This window comes from Cavia porcellus, unplaced genomic scaffold (assembly GCF_034190915.1).
Source record: "Cavia porcellus strain 051 isolate PalLab524CR breed Dunkin Hartley unplaced genomic scaffold, mCavPor4.1 scaffold_13, whole genome shotgun sequence".
Taxonomy (NCBI): domain Eukaryota; kingdom Metazoa; phylum Chordata; class Mammalia; order Rodentia; family Caviidae; genus Cavia; species Cavia porcellus.
In genome coordinates, this window is record NW_026947496.1 from 5,580,969 (window position 1) to 5,606,816 (window position 25,848).

At 43.2% G+C, this 25,848-nt stretch overlaps 1 protein-coding gene and 2 non-coding genes across 6 annotated transcripts; 1 reads left to right on the plus strand and 2 right to left on the minus strand.

Annotated features, from left to right (window-relative positions):
• Nucleotides 1-792: 792 nt before the first annotated feature.
• Trnas-gcu (transfer RNA serine (anticodon GCU)) lies at nt 793-874 on the minus strand. Its single transcript has one exon. It is a non-coding gene; the product is annotated as a tRNA-Ser (tRNA).
• A 3,476-nt stretch (nt 875-4,350) lies between these two features.
• Nucleotides 4,351-24,496, plus strand: Cavporv1r655 (vomeronasal 1 receptor cavPorV1R655). 4 transcript variants are annotated; one of them, XM_063259673.1, is made up of 2 exons: nt 4,351-4,913; nt 5,595-24,496. In XM_063259673.1, exon 2 carries the CDS (start codon nt 22,885-22,887, stop codon nt 23,827-23,829), a length of 945 nt encoding a protein of 314 aa, XP_063115743.1. In that variant the 5' UTR covers nt 4,351-4,913; nt 5,595-22,884; the 3' UTR covers nt 23,830-24,496.
• Nucleotides 7,754-7,872, minus strand: LOC111754965 (5S ribosomal RNA). The gene has a single exon (XR_002789630.1). It is a non-coding gene; the product is annotated as a 5S ribosomal RNA (ribosomal RNA).
• Nucleotides 24,497-25,848: the final 1,352 nt, after the last annotated feature.

Consider the following 25,848-nt stretch of genomic DNA (forward strand, 5'->3'; position numbering starts at 1 on the left):
TCACGACCTTGCACTTGCCAGGCAGTTGTTTCTGCCACTGAGCTATTTCTCCAGCCCTATTTTAAATGTTTTATAACTAAATAACTGAATACCTTGTTTAAAAAGAGCAAAATAAATCTGCAGTAAGTTATCCTAAGAATTGATAAGTTTATCGTAAATAAAAGCATATGCAGAGAATGGAATTTGAGAAAATTCTGATTGCTGTACTTACTAAATAGACTCAAAATGCACCAGAATACATATCATAATGTAATTTATAGGAATGTAAATGTTATAAATAATCATTATTCATCTGGACCCATTCCATCTCCTAAAGAGAACTCATTTCCAAAACAGAGGTAGGGTGCAGCAGGTCATAGCATGTCCTGTTCTGACGGCTGCGGTTGTTGGGATAATGACAAAGACACCGCATCTAAGTGACAGTTGCTTGTGCGGCAGGTGCTCGAGGGCGTGTGGTCCGGGCCGGCTGCAGAGAGGCCCTAACTTTTGTAAGAGTACATTTTTTGGTCTTTGTGGTCGTTACTTAAAAACGACTCAACCCAAGTTTTTGAACTTCATGAGAAGTGGGTCCCCTCGGCGTCTTGCGGGAAGGACACCTGTTCCTCCCTGCGTACCGACCCTGACTTCCAATCAGCCAAGGTGAAAGTCCAAGCAAATTACACCGACAGCCACGGAACAGGAAAACTTCAGGTTCTCTCTTTTTTTTTTTTTTGTCTTTTTCGTTTCGCAAAGCCAAATGACTTGAGTTATGTTAGGTGCTACTGGCGAGAAAGCTCATCAAAAGGTCACTACCGACGAGGGTGGGATTCGAACCCACGCGTGCAGAGCACAATGGATTAGCAATCCATCGCCTTAACCACTCGGCCACCTCGTCAGCACGTTGGAGGGCGCTCGTGCTTCTTGCCTGAGGACACGTGCGTCTCGGAGCGCGCTTGGGACTCCGCCGGCGGCTGGGGAGGGCGCCGCGCGCAGAGCTGGGGGCGGGGCGGAGGAGGGGGCGGGGGAGGGGCGGGGAGAGGGCGGGGGCAGGGGCAGCGCCAGCTTCCTTTCACCTGGCGGAGTCTTTTTTCCATACTTGGCTCAGAGTTTACCTCTTATTTTTAATTAAATATTGAATTGTTTTTATTGGTCCACATAACAATGACGCACCTCGTGGGGAGTTGGACCATGTGCGTAATGGAGAAAAGACGTGAACGTTAGAACAGAAGCACGGAACTTGCTGGAGATTAAGCAGATGAACGGGAGACAGGCACGAGCGGGAGCTTTTTGAGCAAAACCCAGCTGCACAAGCAATAGTATAAAGGATCCGCAAGCAGGCGCATCAAACTAAGAAGCTTCTGTGCGGATAGGAAGCAATGTAGAAAGTGAAGCCACAGCCTGCAGAATGGCAGGCATTCGCCAGCTGTTCCCTGGACAGAGGATGCATAGCTGGAAGATGTACCCGCTCTTCTCCAATTGCCACTGTGGACACCGGAGCTGCCTGTCATGGTTGATACACTGTGTCAACTTGAGCAGTTTATAAGTTTAACTAAGAGACTCAGCAGGGAGCCAGGATCTTAACTTTGTAAACACCCTTATCGCGTGCAAGAGGAGGGCCTGGAGATCTTGTGAGGCTGCACCCGCCCTGGAGTGGGTGTGTGGCAGGTGGTCTGTGTACAGTGTAAAGGAAGGAAAGAGGCTTGCTCTCCCCGTTTTTGCTCCGGCTGCTTTTGCTGTCTTCTGCCGTCTTGAAATGTTGCGTGCCATGCCACCCTGCCTTGGAGTCAGCTGATTATGAACTGAAACTTCCACAGTGAGCTAATAAACCTTTCCTTCCTTCATTTTGGTTGTCAGGTATTTTGTCCCAGAAGTGATAGAAAGGTAACCAAGACACTGTCCATTGATGCTGTTGCTACCAAGAAACAGAAGTCACTTGAGCTCATCACCCACGGAGAGAAATTGCAACGCATAGTAAGAGGGGCCATGTGACAATTCCATGAAGACATGAGAGAGAAAGGGTGTGGAAAGCCTCCTGCTAATGCTCTTTAGAGGAAATAATGACCCTGCATTTTCCTCTTCCCGCTGCCTGTACTGCAGGGAAGGGCGACACCAGAGGAGAGAAGGGCAGACTGGCTCAGGAGCTACAGGGATGAGGAGCCGGGGGAGGAGACTTCAACAGGTGCCCTGCAGCGGACCTCCTGGGCCCCACTGACACCCGTGGACGTCACTGGGCACTCGGGAGACCGGAGATTCCTGCACGCTGCTGTTCTCTTTGAGTCTCTGTCACAAAGACAAAATTGTATTCTGACACATGTATTTTTATTGCTTTTGATTTCTTTTAAACTTAGTGTTTTCTGCAGATTTCCCAGTCACCTCTTTCCTCACCTTGAGCAGCTCCACATACAGAACTTCCAATCATTTTTTTTGGTCCTCAAAATATAGCATCGTTTTTATTGAATTAGAATTCACTACTTCTAATTACCATGGACACATATTCACACATCTTTCATGTTTTCTTTTTCTTGTAATCCACAAACGAGTCCCCAAACTCGAGTTCAAAAAATGAGGCAAAAACATATTTTTAAAAAAGCAGTGCTGATTTATTCTGGGCCCAGCGACACAGTGCAGCTGGAGATTGCAAAAGCTGTGTGTTGTTCCTCTATACTTGCAGCCTTTGTGTGCATATCACAGTTTACAGAGTAAGGGGTTATGGGCGTGGATCAGGAAATCTGCTAATGAGGAAGACCTGTGTTTTCCTTAGCAGAGGGTAGAGTAGTCTAGCAGTAATTAACAATCCTTTGTCAGCTGATTCTAGCACCACATCTGTTATTTGTAGAGGGCAACAATGGTTAACATATCAGTTAGGCTACGTTTTTTAGGGACTTACAGTTTTTTACAGAGGGGAGCATTGATTCACATATCAATTAGGTCACCCAGAGGGGGAAGAAAAACGCATACAGAACAGTATGCCACGGTACAGGTATTTTGGTCATATAAACATAAGGAAGCTCTTTTTGCTAGGGTACAGCAGTTTTCTGACCATGGATACTTCTTTTAAAATATTCACCACCCATAAATCACTATTAAAATTTTGCAATAAATAAATAAATAAACAAACCTCAGCAGTCACACACAGCCCCTGGCTTGCTCCCAGCCCACCGTGCAGTCCTGCGCCTGCCTTTGCGTCAGATGCCGCGTCCCAAAGATTTCGCTGACAGAATACAATTCGCCGTGGTGGAGCACAATGAAAAGTGTTTATGGGAGAAGAAACTTTAAATATTCTTGTGTTAGAAAACGTCTCTGACACTTCTCCGACTCTCCCAGAATGACTGTGTATGGAAAGCTAGACTGGGAATATTTTCTTGCAGGGTTTGGAAATGTATTTCGGGATCGAGGGGGAGCTCTCCGTGCCCTTCTAGCTTTCCGTATTGTTGTCAAATTCCTGATATTTTTGCCGTTAGCGTTTGCAGTCTTGCTCAGCATGACTTCTTAGCTTTGATGCTTTCAAATGTCTGAAACATAAACTTTAATATATTTCTATTTTCATTTATTACGTTGAGAACCTTTTTTACTACACTAAATCATTGATTTTATTTTGGGAAATTAGCTTGATATTTTTGTTATTGATTTTCTTCTTTTTTTTTCCTGTTCTTTCTTTTCTATCTCTGGAATTTCTTTTACTTGGAGTTTAAACTTCCAGAATGTTTTCTCTGCTTTCTACAATTTTCAATGTTTTATATTTTAAAGAATTATTTTAATTCATCAATATTTTATTATTCAATTAATAGCTTATTTTATTTTCAGTTTACTGAAAAAAATAATGTTCCCGTTTTCCCTTCTACTACTTACAGGTTATATTATGGCAGTACATTAGCTACAACTGGTAAAATGGTGTTGACACATTAACTAAAATTTGTAGCAACTAACTAAGCGACAAAAGCAGACACTAGGCGATTCTCAGGGGGCTTCTTAACTAGCTAGGTGCGCAAAAGGGGAAGGGCTGGGAGGTTGGGGCGGTGGTGGTACAGGGATCCGAGATTATCAACATGTATTGTATGCTCCAGTTCCCGCAAACGGACTATTATGTATTGTAAGCATACGTTAAAAAAGTGCCATGGGGTAGAATGTTAAATTTTATTCCATCATTGCTTTCGTCACATCCTGCACTGAGGTGCACTCAGTATTCACTAATGATTCTATCGAATGAAAACCAGCCAAGGCATTGGTGAAACGCAGGGACAGAGTGCCTCGGGAGTGCTAAATAAAGCCCGGGCGCCCCCCGGCGTAAAAGGAGGGAATTACGCCTCTGTCGGTGGCTCTGCAGTTCAGGTCTTCCGCCGGCACGCCGCCGCGCACACGTACGGCCTACGTCAGCACGCACGCATGCACGTTCGCACGCGCTGGGGCTGTCCTGGAGACTTGTTCCGTCTCCCGGTGTGGGTAACCCGGAAGACGCTTTGTAGTCCTTAAACTTTCGAGAGAAAACGCGGCGGGCTCGTTCGAGGCTTGAATCCGGGACCTCTCGCACCCGAGGAGAGAATCATACCCCTAGATGAACGAGCCGCCCGCCGGGCCTGCCGGCCCGCGCCCCGTGGGCGGAGGAACGCGCCGGAATGGGGGTGGGGCTGGCGCGCTGCGCGCTGGCGAGCTCGCGGTCGCACCCGCACCCGTCTGCGGGCTGGGTCGCCCTGCGAGACGACTCACCCGTGGGTAGGTCCCATTCATCTTCTGCAGGCCAGAAGGAATTGGACCGATCATCGTGCCATTCCACGCAAGCGGTTACGGTTCCGCCGTGTTCCTCCCGCCTCGTCTCTTCCTGGGGAAAGTGGGTGCTGTTACTGCGCGAGTCCTCTGCGCCTTTGCGCTAACCAGGGGTATCTGGGGATACCCGAAGTTCTTCTGGAGGAATCGCCCCATCTCAGCTAAGGGCCAGGGTGAGGATTTCGTAACGTTATCTTTTCAGGGGCACAAAGCTAGCAGTATCGCAGATCTCGGGAGGTTACTGAAAGCGCTGCCTAAGCTGAAAAGATGTGTCCTTGGGAACACATCTAAACCAGTTTAAGCCCTTGGTAAAATGTGTAGATTGAGCTAACGCGTATTTTCAGTTTCATTTTGGTGTACGGAATTTGATGCAGTTTTTTTTGAAAAGTGTCCCTTATTCAGTTTAATCTTCTAGTTTATCAGTGACTATTTATAGGGTGTCTGTTACCAGAAATGGATCTTTTTGTAGCTACAGTAAAAATAGTAATTTTTCTTGAACAAGAGAGAAGGAAACTCAGTCCTTTGTGAAAAGCAGACTAGATTTAAAGCAGTGTTGATTTGAATTTTGACATGAATTTACTGCCTGGGTTTCACATGATTATAAAGTTACTGGGCTTTCCTGAATATGTCTGCTTCTGCCCACTTGCTAGAATCATAAATCTTTCTGTTGGAAGCGAACGGCCCACTGTGTACATTGAAACTTTGAGAAATCTCGATCGGTTCCTCTTAAATGGGGGTTGGGGTGGGGTGAGTAGGAGTGGAAATAATTCCTCACTGCCCTCAAACTCGGTGATGCCTGTGGTCCCGCCTCAGCTTTCCTCTCTCATGAAAATCTGTTCTCTTTGCCAAACTAGGTTGGCGTGGCTAAGAAGTACTCAGCCTGAACCCCAAGGCCTGGCAAAGGGTCAGGCCCTTGATACACAACCTGGAGCATTTCTGCTCTTCCGGAAATCAACTGGTTTCCTAATTTGGGGACTGAACTTAGTGGTTTTGAGGTTGCGCTCTTCCCCAGTCCCATTTCCTTAATCCTGTGTTACCTTCATATTCATAAGAGAAACCTTGTAAGGATTATCAGCTACAAGGAATGATCATCTGTAAGGAATTGAGAGACTGCTGCTGATACTGGATCGACTTCTAGAGTCTGTTTTAACTGTCAGAGGATCAAAGGATTCTGTGTTGAGTTTTAGCAAAATATAAGGATTTCCGTTGTGAAGCAGATATGGTAGTAATCTAATTTTGGGGTGCAATCCTCTTACTTAGGGTACCTAATATTTCTTATGTATTAGTACGTATTTGCAGTCCATGACACATCGTAGTTCATTTTTACACCCTCTGCCCCTCCTTCTCCCTCCCATCTATCCATCTCCTTCCTGCTTGGGAAAGATCAGTCTCCCTACGTCCTATTATCTGTCTTTTATTTTTCTTTTTATTTATAATTTGGGTTTTTCATAAATAGAAACTCTGTAATGTTTGTTTGTGTGTGATTTATCTCACTTAACAGGACGGTCTCAAGGTGCATCCATTTCTAAAGAATCACTCAGGTGTACTCCATCCAATATAGGTAAATACTTGCTTCATCCATTTATCTGTTCATGAACGTTTAGGCTGCTTCCAAGGTGTGGCTGTGAGCACTTGTGCTGCTGTAAACATGGGTCTGCAGGTGTTACCATAATGTGATGACTTCCACACTTTTGGCAAGGTACCTAGTATTTCTTAATTGGATGTTTTTATTGTGTATGTCTCAGGTCCACAGCATGATGTTTTAATGTCTTAGGAGTGGTTACTGCAGTCAGGCAGTTTAACATTGATCGTCTCATATGGTTACTGTGTTTTAAACGTGTGTTAAAAGCAACTAAAATCTACTCTTTGCAAATTTTCAGCAAACAGCACAATATTACAGTTACTATATTTTGTGCTTCACATTGGGTCTGTGACTTAATCATCTTACATAGCTACAGCTTTTTACCTGTAAGTGGATGTCTCTGTTCTCTGTGTCTTACGGTTGTGACCATTGCTACTATAATCAGGGGAGCATTGATGCCTCCACCTGTGGATTTCATTGCCCATGGATTTGTGTCCGGCAGGGCAATTTCTGGGTCATGTAGTAGTTCTATTTGAAAACCTTTGAGTAACTTTGCTACTGTGTTTCCTAATGGCTGTACTCATGTCCCTGCTGCCCATGGCCAAGGGTTCTGTTCACACCCCCACCAACTCAGGTGCTCTTCATCTTTCTGATGCTAGCCTAGCCATTCTCAGGGGTGTGCCATGTCTCACTGTGGCTTTTTCATTTTGTGTTTGATTAGTGATGTTCAATGTTTTCCATGTATCTGTTGATCATTTTATGTCTTCTTTTGAAAAACCTTCATTCAGATGTTTTACCTAATTTTTAATCAGGTTATTTTATTTCTATGCTGTTGAATTTCTTATACAGTTTGGTTTTTAACCCTTTAGAAGATGTATGGTTTAAAAGTGCTGTTCTTTTAATTCTCAAGTTGCCTTTTCATTTTCTTTTTATTATATTTATTTAATACTGACAAATATGTACATATTTACATGCATGTATGGCTACATCAGACTGATACATGTATGCATTACCTCAGTTTTCATTTTTTCTGTCATAAAGGCATGTAGAATTTATGCTCTTAGGTTTGTGTTTTTCATCATATTTGGGAAACCAGCCATTATGTCTTCAAATATTAAGTAAAAGTTGAGAGAAGAAATGATGCAGAATACATCTTACTATTTTGATTTTATTGGTTACAGACGTATCCATACATCAGAAATGAAAGACAGTTGTTATTACTTACCCACCTCAGTGTTTTGTAGAATGAAATGTGTACACTTTCTCCTCCCTGTCTGTCTCTCCTTTCAGGTCTGGAGCAGTTTTAATCACATACTTCTTTACAGTTATTTTCTGCTTAAGATTCTGGATTGAATTTACATTTTCTCAACTTGATTCTGACTCTTCACTGGGAAGCTCAGAAGAGCCCCTTTCTTTTTTTTTTTTTTTTAAAGCCTACAGCACCCGGTGTTCCCAGGTAGTCTCCCATCCAAGTACTAATCAGGCCCGACCCTGCTTAGCTTCCGAGATCAGACGAGATCGGGCGCGTTCAGGGTGGTATGGCCGTAGACAAGAGCCCCTTTCTTAGAAACCCAAACTCCAGAGCACTCTTAACAGTTCTGTGCCACTAATCACTGAACATATCCTGACTCACCGAGACACTGCCTGTTCTTAAGCTCAGTGGTGTCTTCTTTGTGGTTCAGGGTCAAGTGTTGTCCTTTACTTTATGGGAGACCGTTACGTCCATTCTTAGGAGTCAGTTCCTGAAACCCCCGCCAGGAATGTCCACCTAGTCTTGCTCTTTATGCTCGGTACTGGAAAAGGTGGTCACAGGGATGATGTGACCCTAAGACACAATACACCGTTCACCTTCATGTAAGCCACAGTTATAGAGAAAGAGAAGCTCCAACACACATCGTGATACACAGATAACTTCAAAGTCTGTGGAAGACAAGAGGACCCCAGGGAGTCTGCAGCCAGCCTGGACTGCAGAGTGAGATTCAGTCTCACCCCCACCCCCACCAAGAAAAGAAGCTGTGTGAACAGTACAATCCAAGTGGAAATGAGTGCTTAATTATTGTTTAGCAGAAGAACAAAAGCCCAAATATTTACAGAAACCGTAACAGAGATGTGGTAGCAGATGCTTAAGGAAGAGGTAGAGGTCTGTCTGTCACTGCTCTAAGAGTTTTTACTGTGAGTGAGTTGTATTAGTAAGCTGTCCTGTCACAGAGATACATCCCCATACCTATTGGTGAGTGTTGAAGCCGAGCACACCTGCAGGCTGTGGCGTGGCTGGGACATGGCTGGACTGAGAACGAGGAGACACCTTGGGGTAAGACAGGCCACAGCTGAGGCCACCTGGAGACTTTCTGGGTGGTTTCCCTTAATTAGCATTGTCTGTTGCTCTGAGGGGCCCTTGAACCCAGCCCAAGATCCTGCTCAGGTTTCCTCCACTATCCATTCAAATCCTTATGGGCTGCCAGTGTCAGGCGGCCGGCTAGCAGAGTTACGAGCTCTGTCAAGGACTGCAGCCCTAAAGACCATGATGTGTGTCTCATTCATTCCTTTGAGCCTTCACTGTGTATCCATTTGGGGAGTTGGGGGTCTAGGCACAGACATTAACACATACCCACAGATTAAAGGGTAAGAGGTTTCAGGAGATTCAGTCTATGATTGGCTACTCTAAGGTAGACACATCATGTTGGAGGAAAGATATTGGTTCTGTCAGCCTGAAAGCAGAACGGGAAGTTCTAGAGAGGAAGGAGCTGGGGACAACCCGTGGTACCCAAGGTCAGACCTCCACGCCCCACCTGACGTACCCAGAAATGTAGTTTACCAATCCCCTCGGTGGTTCCCAAGGCAGACAATTGACAATCTCATGTGAAGATTTGCATGCAGTATTGTTAAAATGGCTTGATGACCAATCAGCTTGCCCCTCTGGTAAGTGGCTGTGGTGTGGCAGGCTGTGGCTGCCCGAGGGTGAGAACCACCAGCTTCTCTTGAGATCCACGCCATGTTGGAACTTAGGGTGGTGGGAAACCAAGTAGCCCGCTCACCTCCCTGGTAAGCGGCTCTGAGCCTACCTGTGTGCGGGCTGACTCAAACCACCCCCTCCTGCTTAGCAAGTGAGAGCCAGAGATCTCAGCATCTCTTGGGAGGTTGACCATATGCAATATAGCAAATAAGGGGGATTTCCTTCTAACATCTCTTTGAAGGCAAATATTTTTATCACTCTTTTGCTTTGTTCTGATTAATGGTATTGCTCTACTCAATATTCTGTTTTGATAAGTTCTGTAATGTTCTGTATTTTGTTTGATTTTGCTATATCTGATTGAAAGAACAACTATTATGAAGATAATGAGATATACTGTGGTACCTGTTGCTGTTATCCCGGTAACCTGCTGTGAAGTTCTCTACCAGTTTCACTAGACTGTCTCAGTTGGCTTTGTTCCATCTTATTCTGTTGTATTTTACTACCTTCAAAATAATAAAAGTTATTAAAATGGCTTGGTCAATTTATCTTATTGTGAGAACTATACATATATTTTAGTCAAATACGAACTTTGGTTCTGTTCAGTTAAGAAAGATATTCTTCAAATAATGCATAATCAAATTATTTTTATAACTAATAGAAAAAATAGTTGATAATGTTATGGGGAGTATCTAGAAACAAGTTATAAATTGTTTTCCCAATTAACTTAGACTTTGTAAAAAATGCATTCACATCTTTCCAAAAACCAGGAAATACTGAAAGCCTCCATTTGTTAGTATCCTCTCAAAATAGGTAACAACTTTTATAATTTCTTTTTTATTCTTGCCGAAGTTGATGAAGGTAAAAATCTACAAATAACTACTTTCTACTTTGAATTCTATTCACATTAATTCTCACTTGTTCATCCAAACACCCTGGATTTTTATTTCACATCGGTACATTTTGAACTTACACGTTCTTTCATAAATACTAAAATTCCAAATAGTGATTACATGGATGGGTACCGATGGTTGTTTTTTTTCCTCTTTGGTGGTGGGCATACTATGCCAGGTAGGCAAGTGCTCTTCCCCCCGGGTGCCCGCCAGCCCTTCGGGATTTTCATACCGATAACAAAACACACTTTCTGCGAGACAGTTGGATTGTGTCCCTATAATAAGGCATACTCCTGTGCTGTTGTAGTTCTTAAGCATGTATATCAGAAGGGTCAGGTCCTCACAGTGGGATTCCTGACAACTGTGAGTGCTGTAGTAATTTTTCCAAATTGCACTGCTCACTGGTGGAAGCCTTGGGGTAAAGAGCCATTACCTGTTACTGTTCTCTCAGTCCTGCTTTGACCTTTAACAGGACATCTTCATTTTATTATTATTTTTTGTTGTCACCAAGGGTACTGTAAAAAAAGAATTTGAGAAGTGAGAATGACCACCTAGGAGGTGAGTGCTTCTGAATTGGTGCTGGAGCTAAGCAGATACCCTGGGTGAGAGAGTCAGATATGGGAGGATAAATGAAAACCCAGCTGGACTAAAGCCTGGTGTTTGGGGAGTGTGAAGGGAAGCAGACCACTGGGGTCACAGTACGCTCCTCCACCCCAGACCTGCCCCCCTCCAGCGGGGAGAGGGTCGGGCTGAGGGAGGACACAGAAGAAATAAAAAGTCACTTCTCCCATGCACCACAGGAGAGCTGCACACCAGACACTCGGCACCCCACCGGTGCCATCCCGGGGGACCCCTGGCCCCTGCTTGGTGGGCTGCAGAGGACGGGAGAGCTGCGCAGCGCAGAACAGGAGCGGTAATAGGGAGCAGGGAGGCGGTCAGCCCCTTCTGCAGTCCCATCCTGCAGTGTTTTAGGTACGTTTCAATACCTGCGTTAATTTGTTCCACTTGCAGTCATCTTTACTTTTAGCTCATTGAAGAGGAAGTTTATGTTGGTATCTTTTTTTGTAGTAATCTTCTTGGTTTGTGTCTTGTAACTACTTTGATGATGATACACAGTGTAACAATCATCGTCCTCTTAGATTACCTATGGAAATTAGGGGTATTTTCCCACTAAGAGCACTGATTCTACGACAGACACAGTGTGGAGGGACAAACAGCCGGGGACGTCTGGGAAAGCAGAGAGCAACTTGGCAGAGCTGGAAGGCAGTGGATGCGGGCCTGCTCCTTCCCGCATGTTGGGCAGGCTGGGACACCGTGAGGCCAGCCCGCAGCTGTGCACTGGGCAGGGGCCTCAGGGGGCCTGGGTGGTGCTGGGTCTGCAGGCCGGGCTGGCCAGGTGAACAGCTGGGGCAAAGACAGCCGTGCTGGGGTCAGTGGCTTTTTGGCATCTATTAGGCAAGGAGGCGGTAGGGGACATCGTAATATCCACACCTCTAAGTGGGCTCCAGCCCTCAGAGCCTCAGAGGCCTGAGGAGGCCGCGCCAGCCCGCAGCCCATGCATTTAGTGGGAGCAGGCCCCACACCCCCATTCAGGCAGGCAGCTGTCCGGCCCACGGTGGACCCTGCTCTGCGTTCACAGCCAGACCATGATGCTGATGCGGGCGGAGCTGCGGGGTAGCTCAGGGTTGAAGCTCTGACAAGGAGTGGGAGTTTCGGGAGTTTTTTGGTCTTTCTTGAGACAGGGTCTTGCTACGCAGTTCAGGCGCCTTGAGCTCCCTTTGTAGCCCAGGCTGACCTCGAACTTGCAAGTCCTCCTGTCTCAGCCTCCTCCCGAGTGCTGGGATTACAGGCGTGTACCACCTCGCCCGGTTTGAGTGGAGGTTTTTATTCTTGGTTGTAGTTTTATTTTGGATATATTTATGTGTTACTGCTTCTTTGTTGGAATTGGGTCACTTTGGCTGCTTTTCTTTTTTCCGTTTTTTTCTTCTGATTTTCACTTCATTATTAATATTGCTTGGTTATTACACTTTAAGTTTTTAGGTTTTCCAAATAAGTACAATGCTGAGAGCAGTTCCCCAGGACATCTCATATTCAGAATCCCAGATGTCCAATAGGAAGACAGAAGCTTAAAAGCTGTCAGAGAAAAGCAAAAAATCACTTATTAAAGTAAAACCATTAGGATTCCAGAAGACTGGCAAAACTGTAAAGGCAAGAGTGAAGTGTTTCAAGCACTAAAAAAGCTCCTAACACGGAATTGTGTATTGCAGGTGGATGTTCAGCCAGGAAGTGAATAATTAGGCAATTTTCTGAACCTAGAGTTTCCCATCCTCCAGATCTGCCTTCCCTTTCCTGACATCCCAAGCTGGGAGTCAGAGTGGCGTCCAGCCTCCAAGACAGAGTAACTGAGCGTCCTTCTTTTTTTAAGGCAGCCTTGAAACATGGGGTGAGATGTGATGAGCCACCCTGGCGACCCGGCTTCTGAGCAGGTCCTAACGTGGGCCTGGCCGGGGAAGTCGCCCTGCTCCAGCTTTGTGCACTAGCAGTTCAGAAGTTCACCATCAGTGTCTGGTTTATTCTAGGCCTATGAAGCAGCAAATGGCATGCAAAACAAGCTGGACTTCTCTTTCACGTTATTTTATTTTAAATATTTTTATTTATTTTAAAGTAGATAAAACAATAAAACCAGTCAAAACAAACCAGTGTAAGAGATACAGGCCTAAAAACGTTGAAATCAATGAAAGTTACTGTAATGCCTCTTGATGTCTTCAAAATAGCTGCAGACATAGTAAAAATGAAACAGAACAGAACAGACATAGTAAAAATCAAACAGATCAGAATAGAAGCAATAAAAATAAGACAGTGCAATAAAGGACTTCACAATAAGCCAACAGTAAATCCAAAATTGCTACCATAATATATCTTGCTATCTTTGAAATAACTTCTCCTACCATGTGATTTGACATAATCAAACAAAACAAAAGAGAATAAAACCCAACCCAACAAAACAATGGAAATGGTATAGGATTTCCAAAACAAGACCATAGGGAACCAACAATGGCCACAACCCTCAGGAGGAGATCCCAACTGGATGCCACACTGGGTATCTCTGCTGAGCATATGATCAGACCACTGGCCTTAGACCTGTAATGGTAGTGAAACTCCAAAGCACCACAGGCATCCAGCTGCCTTTCACCTCCATAGCTATCATCACAGCCTGTGGTTTTCCGGATAAAACAGTTGCTTATGGCTGCCAGGGGTGGGGTGGCTGTTCCTTGTTTGCCGGCCCACACACTGGAAAGGGCTGGGATCTGGCCATCCCAGTCCAGTGGGGGTCCACACATGGTGCTGGCTCCCAGACTGGGTTTGCTCGCCGATGTGTCCTTTGTTTTTGGTAGCCTCGTCTGGAAATGGTGCTGATTCACGGGAGAGGCTAGGGTCTGGCTGTTTCAGTCTGGCAGGGGTCCGTGCATCTGGACTTCCTGTTTAAAACACTAATTCTGTCCTATTGCAACAGCAGCAGAAACACCAAAAGAACACCCAGCATTTGGAGGCAGATTTATTTTATGTCAGTGGGTGCTGATCATAATCATTCCAAAATATCGGCCTTGCAGGCCCAGGGAGGAGGTGAAAGGGGAAGCACAGAGCAGAGCAGTTCGCTCTTTGACTGATTCTCACAATATGCATCACAGTGACCAGCGGTTTCTAGGAGACAGAAGTAACAGGAACTGTGACAGGAACTGTTAGCTGGGCAGCTAACAGACTGGCCTTCAGGCATTTTCTCTTCTCACCACCTGGAAGTGGACTTCAAAACAACAGTTGGACTAAAAAGGGAGGTATGAATGAAAGAATAGCCTTTGAATGTAATTACTATTTTCATTCACAATTTTGAAGGAGGAAATCCAGGCACAGCGTATGAGTAAGGTACCCTGTGCCCCTTAGAAGGGTGCAAGCAAATGAAGAAGCAGATGCCTGATTTCCTGTGGTGCAAAGTGGGGAATTTGTCTCTCTTTTCTTGGGGTATTTCTTTAGAAGTCCAGTAACTTAAATTTTTTTCCTTGATCTTTTGAGAGATATGGAAAGCTTTCTGAAAGTTGAATGATGCTCTTGCAAATTTATGCCCCGGAATTGTTTCTCTGAAGGCCCTAGAGTCCTTCTGAATCTACATCACCCCATGTCCTCCGGTTTCCATGGGCACGAAGTCTCGGTTTCCTGGGCACCTTGCTCTGAATGCAATCCCATGCCTTGTCATTAAGATAATTCACTGGTAAGTGAACACAAGCGGACAGCCTGTGCTCCAGGTAAGTTTGGGTGAACTATGTTTGAACTCATGGTTGGATTCTCTTACTTGAATTGAGTTAGAGTTAGTCTCGGGAAACTGTATATGCCAGCTTGTATTTCTTAGGATATAAAGGTTGATTTTTTTTCTTGCAGTATCTTTTTTTTTATTTATTGGTACTGGGGATCGAACTCATGACCACGTGGTTGCAAGGCATGCGCTTATGCTGCTGAGCTACCAGCCCCTTCTTGCAGTATCTTTAATGAATGTCTTTTGTCACAGATATTCTGGTTTAATGTTTTTCAGTAAGAATATTGCTTTTTTCTCCTTTACTTCTCCGGAGAGATTCTATAGGTGGGCATACAATACTGTTTTTAATTATCTTTCTTCCACACAGGCATTAGCTGAATGGAGAACAGAACGCAGAGGATCGACCCTTGAGATGAGCTGCCGAGTCTTCTTTGGCCTGTGGTTTATCCAGGTGTCCTGTGGGTACAGCTCTCAGACTGCTTTGCTTTTTTGGAGCAGTGATTTCCTCAGTCCCTGTTTGACTCACATCTCTACAGCCTCTGTGTCCTCTCATTGCCTCTCGCTGCATCCCTAGGGATGTGATTTGCACACTTCTATGGGCTGTAATTTCCACATTGCACAACTGTGGGCCTTCTGCATTGCACAACTGTGTTTCTTGGTTGGGTCGCAATGGTTGTGAGCCATTTGCTATAGACTTTTCTTAGAGTTTTAATGAGGGAATGAGGTTGATTGTCAAGAAATGCTAGGTAGTGTCCTTAGGGGAGGTAAAAATATCTTCTGTAACCATAAGGAAAAACAGGCCACAGTGGCTTGTGCAGATGACTGCAGGCGTTTCTTGGCACTGGCACTGTAGGAGTCGGTGCTTCTGACCACTCCCAGGCTCAGGTCCTTGCCCTCATAGCTGTGTGGGATTCTCTGTCACGCTGACTAACCTGAGAGTGCCTCACAGATGCTCTGTGAAACGGGCCATCTTCTGACTCAGGTCCACTGTCCATGCCAGAGCCCTTCTCTCTGAGAAGGATGTACAGTTAAGCCTGCGCCGAGAACCACACTATTTCTTGTTTCCTTGTTGCAAGTTTAAAACAAGCAACAATCAGTATTAAACAACAGGCATTTTGCTGGTAATTTGACAGATAATTTGAGAATGATAGTGAAGGTTGCAGAAAGCCCTTTTCTCTCCCTCTCCCCTAGGCAGGGCTCTTGGGCAGGAAGGGCCGGTAGGGCCCTCTGAATTCCCCAAGAGCTGGTCAGGCCCACACAGCTGCTCTTCTCCACTTGCAGGCTCAGCTGGTGGGTGAGTTCAGGGGAGTGCAGCTCTGCGACCTCCTCTTCACTGGCCTCCATCCAGCTTTACTCCTTAGTGACTGAGTCCATGAGTCCAGTGGCTCTTCCCGACTCCGTCGTGTCCACAGAAGCAGTCGTCTCTTCCTTGGATGAAGCACGATGGTCCATTATCAGTACGAGTACCTGAGCAGACGGGAAGCTGGTTGAATCTCCTGCTGTGAAACTGCTGAGGTGGTTTTGTGTCCTGATGGTTAGGGAGCTGTATCTGATGATAAATCAAGGAAAAGGTGTTGTTTGCTGAGAATTCACAGAGAGCCCAGACAGTTCACTACCTTTCTCCGTCACATGGACTGCGCCTCCTTAGAGAACAACTTTCTTTCTGGGATTGGTCCTCGGACTGTGCAAGGTGAGTCTAGGCCAACTTTTTGGGTCCAAAAGAACAAGCTCGGAGTGAGTAGGCTGGGGATATGTCAAACAGGAAGCCAGCTTGGCTGGTCCTTTGCCATAATTAACATCATTAAAACAGTTGATGAGGTCTAACTACGTTCTACTGACCTACAGCATTGATTAATATTAATTTCCTGATTTTAGTAGGTGCTTCACAGTTATGTGAAAGAGTATTTCATTTTTAGGAGATCGGGACTAAGTTACAAGTTAAAAAGTGACTCTGGAAGATGAAGTCCCTGTGAGATGTGTGATAGCCTGGATCCTGGAATAAAACCCAAGGAAGCAAGGCATTAAAATTTGGGGAGCAAAGGCTTTATTTTAGGCCAGGCCTGGTGACACAATTCCCGGGAGCCAATTTGGAGGCTGCACGCCCCAGAGACTGAAGAAAGGGATTTTAAAAGCAGGAGAGGGAGAAAACAAACAAACAAACAAACAAAAAACCCTCAGAGCTGTTAAGCTGTTGTCTCAAGTCTGGAAACTAAAGCTATCCACTTAGTTCTGATAACATCGGGAGCCTTTGTTGCCTTTCAAGTTACTCCCATCCTGCAGATAAGCATTATCTCGGAATAGCACATCTGCAACAACATTCGGAGAAGAAAGTAGAAAGTTAATTATTTTGGGACAGCTTGTTAGCACTAACATGTGAGAAGGGGTCGAAAGTTACAAGAAGCTGAAACTTAAGTTTTTACAAGGATTTGGAACTTAACCCTTTCTGCGCATACAGAACAAGAGGAGGCGCATTACAGAACAGAAATACGGTGAGATTACTTTTTTTGGGGGGAGGGAAGAACAAGATCAGGTAAGGGTTGTGCTAACAAGCAGGTCTTCCTGCATACAAGCAAGTTACCCTTCAAACAAGTTTAAATTAGGAAAACATCCTGGTTTCCTCAGCAGAGAATAGAGAAGTCAAACAGTAATTAACAACCCTTGTTATCTTATTTTGGCACCACATCTGTTATTTGTAGAGGGCAACAATGGTTAACATATCAATTAGGTAAGATTTTGCAATTCTTTACAGAGGAGAGCATCGATTAACGTATCAATTAGGTCACAGAGGGGGAAGGAAAACATATATAAGGTATGACCATGTTACAGGTAATTTGCTATAAAACAAATATAACAAAGTTATTTTTCTTAGAATACAACAAGATGGAGTCTGTGATACGGGCTGTCTGTATCCCCACCATCCACATAGAAATGCTTGCTGGTGAGATCATTACACCTGAGGGTCAGGAGTTTTTCATCTAATTAATCCATTTAATCTATACTTTGAAATTTATTCTGAAAAAGGTGTACCTGTATTCCCTTTCAGTACTGGGATGTTACAAGCATTTTTTAAAATTTTGTTTTATTTTAAGGGTAATAAAGTCCAGTAAAACAAAACAGAATCAAACCAATCAAAACAGAACATTGTATAAACAAAACAATAAATCAGAACAAAACAAAACAGCAAGAACCATATTGGATTTCAAGAACAGGATCAAAGGAAATCCCCCATATTTGCTGTATTGCATACTGTTATTCTCCCCAAAGATGCTCAGACCGCCATCCCCAGGCCTGCAAAGTCAACCGAACAGTACAAGCATTCACTTGCTTTATGCCTCAGTCACTGTCAGCTCAGCCTGCCCTCTGAGAGAGCCAGCTGCCTGCACGGTGGGGAGCTGGTTTTGTTTCCAGCCCGCCCTGGTAGCTGTGCAGGGGCACCTTCTGGCTTCTCTCTTCCTGGGTCCCACATGGCCTGCTTGTGCAGCTTATTGGAAGATCTAATTGTGATTTGCTGATGTACTCTACACTTTTAATTTAAAATTCTTTAGTTTCCCTCAGTTATTCTTTAAAATTTTTTTTTAATCTGAAAATCTATTCAGTAAAAAAATGTGTTCCCTACTTTTGCTATTTGCAATTCAGGTCATACAATACCACCTGCGTGTTTTCTCTTTTAGAAATGTCATTCATTTTTCCTTCATCCAAACTGTATATGCAGACGTGTTCCTGTGTCTGCATTTGCTGCTTAGGGAAAACAAGCACAGGCTCATTAAGCACATCTCACCCTTCTGCAAGCTGTGCAGCCCGTCATGCTGGATGCAGCCCAGCTCATTCACCCAGGTTTCAGTGCAGTAGGCATCTCCCTTGTATGTGGTCACTGAAATCACAGGCAAGATGGAGATGCACATTTTGAATGGTAAGCACTTTTCTCTGTAGATGTGACTGCAACAATAGGATTGATTTCTTTTTTTTTTTTTTTTTTTAATTTTATGGGGGCTGGGGATTTAGCTCAGTGGCATAAGCACCTGCTTTGCGAGCAGATGGTCGTGAGTTCGATCCTCGGTACTGATAAATAAATAAATAAAAATAAAAATAAAATAAAGGCTTAAAATAAAAAGAACTATAAATATCTTTAAAAAATTTTTATTTAAAGAAAAAAAACCCAAAATAGTAAAAGGGTACAAGTAATACAGAATTTAAAAAAAAAAAAAATAAATAAATAAGCAGTAAGAAATCACTAGTTAATAGATTACATATTGTCATCTTAGAAATAGTTGTTCAAGTTACAAACTTAAAGCCTGCAAAGTGGACATTCAAACAGTGAGACTCCAAACAGTTGTGTTCAATGATCCATCAAAAACTTAGTAATATGGTCATCTATCTTGCACACCTAAACACACTTGCAGTTGTGTCCTTTAGAGCACTTTCTTTTCCTCTCTTTTTTACAATAACATTTACACATTTTGGGTTTTATTACTCCCACAGTTCTTATTACTTTTTAGGATTGGTTTCTAAAAAACAAAACAAAATGAAATGAAACAAAACAAAGCACCACAGTGTATGTGTGTGACTAACTTTATTGCCTGATTGTTAATCACATAATGAACTAGGGGCCAGGCCTTCACCACATGCCCAAGCCCTTGGTCCCTCAGCTTGATCCATGGTACGCTGTCAAACATGGAATTTTATCCAGGATTTCACTAAAGGACCACTTCAAATCAGGTCTATTGAATATTTCTCAAATATAAAGAGTTTGGACACAAACACCCGTACTTAGAGGTGGTAAAATGTGTCAGTGTCTCCTTCACTATGACTTGAAGTCTTCCTTCTGCAGGCCCTGCCTCTCCAGGCCCCGACACCCAGGTCCCCCCCAGAGAGGAGCCCAGCCCCCCACAGCTTGCTGACTAACTACTGTCTACTTTGTTTTTCTAATTTAGAGAAGCCAGATTGTGTTGAGGCAGGAAACATCTGTCAAGTCCCACCTGTCAAGTACAAGTGACAATAATGGATCACTGTACCAATAAAAAAGTGTGCAAATATTAATCTGAAAGTCCTGACACAGATTTGCTTTTCTGGCATGTGTTTCTTCCTCCTGCTGGTTTTTCTCTCTAGTCAGAATGGACACAGATCGGTAGTTGCACAAACGGGAAGATAAATGACACATGACAGCAGTGGGAGAAAGGAAACCTTGAAGATGAGTGTTTTGCAAATCTTCCAGGAGCTCATGATGCAGATTAAGGCTGTCCTATAGTAGGCGTATTTTTATAAAAACAAAAAGAAAAGTGAAATCTGAGTAACTCACTTTTGACAGCCGTACACCTTTATACCCGTGGATTACTATAGAACGTCCTATACTCTGAACCACCCTGCTGTATTCCTGCTGAAGCCCAGCTTCCCACAAACTCGCCCAGCTGGTTATTAAATGCATCAGGGAAGTAAGCTTTCACAGAGGTCACCGGACTCCTTTGATGGCTGAACAACTCTGGGAACTCTTTGATCAGCTGAGCCTGTACTGCGAGGTGGTTCCCGATACTTCTCTGTGATTTTCCTTCCTCTGCCCCTCAGGATTACACTTGCTTGCATGGTGGCCTGATGAGTCAGTGTCCTTTGCTGTTACAGCACTTTGTCTGATAGCACTAAAGTTTGCTTAGTGATTGCTTCCAAAGTGCAGGGAGTAATTCTGTGCCTCAGGAGTTGTCCCTGCTCTGACTGACAGCTTGGAACTGTGCAGAGATGTCTCCAGAAGTTGTAAACTCTAAACAGGGAAACTTTGCTGATTGCTCATTCTTGTTTTCTTCTATTAAAGCAGTTAAGCCCAAGACAACTTCTGAGCCAAACAAATGCAGTAATTGTGGAAGGAGAGGGAAAGTTGTACCTCAGGGAAATGAGGTTCAGCAGAGGGTTTCCTTCTCCCCGACAGAGCACAACTCTGACATTTGTCAGTTGCTGGCAGCCCAGAGCTCTGCAATCCTAAAGGTACAAATATGACTTGGGGAGCTGCACCTTGCCAGGTGGACCAGCTCAGAGCTCAGGTGACCCCAGCTGCCAGGAGAGTAGGCCTGAGCCCTCCTCCTTTACTCACCTGTGCCAGGTACATTCCCCTCGGAAGATGAAATCTTAACCTCTTTTTCATGAAGCAAGGGAGCTGGTGAAAGGTCTCAGAGTCAGGACATTAACTCTTTTTTTGATTTTTAGTAGGCCAAAAGTTTTAGGCGCTGGGTTCAGGGAGCTGTGACTCAAGAAAAGCTGGAGCAGCAAGGCTCACCAGAGTGTCTGGGTGGCCTTGGGGTGGCCCTCACCTCGCATTCTTCCAGAAGTTAGGATCAGTGAGGGACTTTTTATATTGCTGAGGAAGCCTCTGTTTTCTTCAGCCTTCGATTTTAAGAGTATTCTAACTTGTCAGTATCACTAGCTGTCATAAAATTTGTTTCCCTCATTTTAGATGCATTGGTGTAATTCTAAAGTAGACAGGCTTTCTCTTTTTTATTACACTGATAACTCTTTACAAACATTTGTGTTTAATATGAAGGTTTTTTTGGACACATTTTCTTAAAATTTATGTATACTAACACTTATTATGTGACTGTTTGATGTGGTTTTATTAAAGGTTTTAACCTTTATTAAAGGTAAAAATTATAGTTATTCCTTGAGAATTCCTATGAATTTAGTAGGTTGTGACTCAGTACAAACTAGGGTAACTCATTTTAATTTTCTGCAGTGTTTGGCAGTCATAGCAATAGTCTCATTGTTTGTGTTGAGAAATCTGAGCTCAGAGTGGGTGCCCTTCCCTGCCTACGCTCTGGGCTTTCAATCCAGACAGGGTACTGAGCATCAACCTGAATGGAAAGTCTGTTATTATCATCCTTTGTGGTACTGGTTCACAAGTCACCTAGAGAGAGGCTCCTCTGACATTTTTCAATTTGTTTTCTCAGGAACACAATAAGTGAGTGCTGAGGTGTCTCAGGGATAGATCCCAAATTTGATTCAGAGTTTTGTAATTTGGAAAGGCAAAGACAGGACTGGAAATAAGTGGAAATTCCTTGGACTAAGGAAAAAAAAAGACCAAGGAAATTATTTGATGAGCCCAGAAGAGAACTGGTGAGTATATCATGGCTTTGAGGCATTTTGAATATAATCATTTTAGCAGGCTCGAGTCTCTAACTAAATATTCAATCAGTTTGTATTTGACGCTCATTAATTAATACTCCTCTGCTTGTTAAGAAAACTTGTAGCACAGCTCATTGTGCTAGACATTCAGGGTTGTGTATCTTTCCTTAATACACTGATGCAGGCAATTGTGTATTAGGAAAAGGATGCTTGAAAGCACATAACCAGTACCCACAGAGTCACAATGCTCTTTGTTGCCAAACCTTAGTACAAACTGTGTTTACACAGTTCATGCTGACATGGACCTGCAGGACAGTGAATTCAAAGGGAATTCCTTAATACTCGGTAGAAAACCAGAGAGGGCTGCTTGCCTGAATGTATTCCAGATTCGTTATGTAGCCCACAAAGAAACCCAGGAATTAGATCAGAGATTCTGGGTTCTTTCATTTTAGAGAAGCTTTCCCTAGTTTGACACAAACTGCTTCTGTGAGAAATGAGATTGGAACATTTATATGTAAAAGACTCCAATGCCACCCAAGCCTAAGGCGTGAAAACTTTTGAATGATAAAGACTAATGCAGCACATTGTTATCTGGTGGGAAAAAGCACCCAGTTCATGCCTCCTGCAAATCATTGTTTCTCCCAAGGTCTTGCAGTAGCTGGGAAATTCTATTGCAACTCTGTCTTTGAGTATTGTTTCCAGAGCTACGACTCCCCAAAATATTGTGCTGCATTCAGCCATTATTGAGGAGCCTAATTCATAAGCTGCTCTCGTCGCATGGCACGGGTGATGCCCGATTATTCCCCATCTTCTAGTCTACCTTAGTAAACATCAACACATCCAGAATGGATCTGGGCTTCACACAGAGGTCCTTGAGGTCACTCACGGGGAACTCAGAACTCTCCTCACTCTTTCTTGGATGATAGTTCAAGGGCTCCTGTATGGTACTGCCCACCCGCTACAGGAATTTCGGGTGAGGGAGGGGTGGCATACATGCTGATATTTAACACTGGTGAGATATATAGTGCTTTTCACAAGTACATTGGTTTTGCTGGTAACTAAAAAATAATGTCTCCATTGAAATTTAGACATTTGAATACTGATCCTTAAGATGAATTTGAGAGTACATAGAATCAACCACAGAGAATGCCATATAAAAGGAAATCATGTCCCAAAGATGTGTATCATTACAGACATTGTGACTGTCCTTTGTACTTCAGAAAACTGCTAGAGAAAGAAGCAGTTTTTGCAGATATAGATAAGCATTACTGATGCTTTATTGGCCCCAGGCTGTCCTGTATATGAGTAAGAAATGGCTTTAAACCTTGTCAAGGGAATCATCTTCCTCTCTCCAACTGTGCTTGGCATTCTGGGGAATGTTACTGTGTTTGTGAATTATGTTCTCCTCCTTGGAGGCACCGAGATGAAATCTGTACAACTTATTCTCATTCACTTGGCTTTTACAAATATCATCATACTTTTTGCAAAAGGGATTCCTAAGACAGTATCAGCTTTTGGGCAGGGACTCTTCCTCCATGACACAGGCTGCAAGATTGTTGTTTATGTGGAGCGGGTGGCCCGGGGCCTCTCCATCTGCACCAGCAGCCTCCTCACAGTGACACAAGCCGGCACCATGAGTCCCACAGACTCCGTGTGGAGGAGGCTCAAGCTGAAGTCACCAAGGCACATGCTTTCCATATTCATCTTGTTTTGGATTCTCAATTCCTTAATAAGCATGAACTTACCACTTTCTATCATAAGTATCAACAGTGTGAACATATCACAAATTACTAAAGGTGACAAGTATTGCTATTTTCTACCTGAAGGATGGATAATAAGATGGACATTTCTCCTTCTGATGGTTCTACGGGATGCTGTGTTTCTGGGCATCATGGGTGGGTCCAGTGGCTACCTGGTGTTTCTTCTCTGCAGGCATCACCAGCGTGTTCTCCACCTGCAGAGCTCCAAGTTCCTCTACAAAACTCCCCCTGAGATCAGAGCTGCTCAAAGCGTTCTCTTTCTGATGCTCTGTTTTCTTGTCTTTTATTGGGCAGATTGTGCTTTTTCCATGTTGTTTAGCTCCTCTCTCAATATTGATTCTGTGGTGTTAAATATTCAAGAATATGTAAGTCTTGGTTATGCCATGCTGAGCCCATTCGTGCTGATTCACAGAGATGAACAGCTGGGTACATGTTGTCACAGTCAAGAGGACAGCAAAACCCACAGGAACTGTTTTACTGATTTTTTCTGTAACTAAATTTGAAATGAATCTTAGTTCTGCAATCCCATGTATAAAGCAGAATAGAGTCAAAGTAGCTGAGGTGCATAGGGATTTGTGGTCAGACTATCAGCCTGCTGACTGCAACCCTTAGCTGACACAATGCACCGAAGACTTGAATGACACAGAACTCTGTCCTTCTGCTGTGCCCCTCCCCAAATGGCATCAAATGTGTGAGCATGAGCCTGGTGTTTCACTGCCAAAGTTCTTGTGGGGATCAAGACCACAGTTTGGTAAATTTTATCCAAAACATTAGTGCATCCACATTTTTGCCCAGGATTTCCACTTGTAGGTCAGTTTTATAGAGATGCTTATTCTTTATATTCAGAAAAGTATGGGACATTCTTCACTGTTCATTAGTTCATAAGCACAATAGTGGCAAAAGAGCTTTTTGAAATCATAAAGAGAGACATATCAGTTGTCACTTTCAGGCGGAGTAGGCCTGTGAATGAGTAATAGATTCAAAATGCCATAAGCACATTACACTTCATGTTAATATGAAATGACCAGAGGAGTGAAGTCAAAGTATAAGTTCTGGTCAAATGATTGTATCATATAGTAAGTACTGTTTTGTGACTCTCCAATTTTACTGAGCTTTATAAATGGAATGTTATGCCATTGATGATGTATAAATAAATTATATCTGAAAAAATTTTGGCCTGTTTGTACACATCATTTGTTAGAGCACTGAAACTGCCTACAACACTGTTAATTTCCTTATCCTTTTTTTATAGTGACATCTTTGCTTTTTAAAAATTTTTTATTTAAAAAAGATTAAGATAAAAGAGGACATAACAACACGAGTCAGAACAGAACGATTTAAGCAACATAGTGTTTTACCACAAGACAACCAGATGTAACGGTAGTTACCATAGTGTCTCTTTCCTTGAAATACTTGAGTATACCTTCATATACTACAGCATCAAATGTAACAAGACAATGTAAAACCATTTAAGAGAATGGAAAGTGTTACAGGGTATTCAGAACCAACTAACAGAAAATGAACAATGGTTATTATATTATCTCCTTGTCCATAAAACATTTGTTTATACTATCATATATATATGATAAAATCCAATAAGATACAACATGATAAAACAGATGGAGACAGAAGAACGAAAGCTTGGTGGGACTTCAAAACGAGATGATATTTAATCAGCATTAGCTATTATAGTGTCTTGTTTTCTTCAGAATAGCTGTTTTGACATCACGGACAATAAAATCAAACAATCCAGAATAAAACCATTCCAACTAATGAATGAAAAAATTATAAGGCTTCAAAGTAATATAATGGGGAATCATGATCACCACATACTTTTATGTATTTTTACCATTTCTTACACTCGGGAAACTATTCGGTGTTTATATATATATGTGAGTTTGACTTATTTCGCTTGTGAGGATGGTCTCAAGCTGCGTCCATTTCTTTATAAACATCTCAATGTGATCCTTCTTTATTGCTGAGTACTGCTCCATTGTATAAAAATACCACATCTTTTTTATCCATTCCTCAGTTGATGGACACTTGGGTTGTTTCCAAGATCTGGCGATTTCAAATTGTGCTTCTATAAACATGGATACACATATATCACTGTGGTCCGATGCTTTCAGTTCTGGGAATATGCCTAGAAGTGGAATAGCTGGAACAAATGGGACTTCCAATGCCAGCTTTTTGACAAATCTCCAGACTGACCTCCACAATGGTTGCACCAGTCTACACTCCCACCAATTGTGCAGGAGGGTTCCTTTTCCCCCACAGCCTCTCCAGCATTTGTTGTTGGTGTTTTTCTTGATCCAGGCCATTCTTTCAGGACTGAGATGGAATCTCAGTGTGATTTTAATTTGCATTTCTCTAATGAGTAATGATGATGAACATTTTTTCATGTATTTATTTGATATTTGTATTTATTCATTTGAGAAGTGTGTATTCATCTCAGATGCCCATATTTGGATTGGATCTTTGAATTTTGGGGGTCTGATTTTTTAATTTTTGTATGT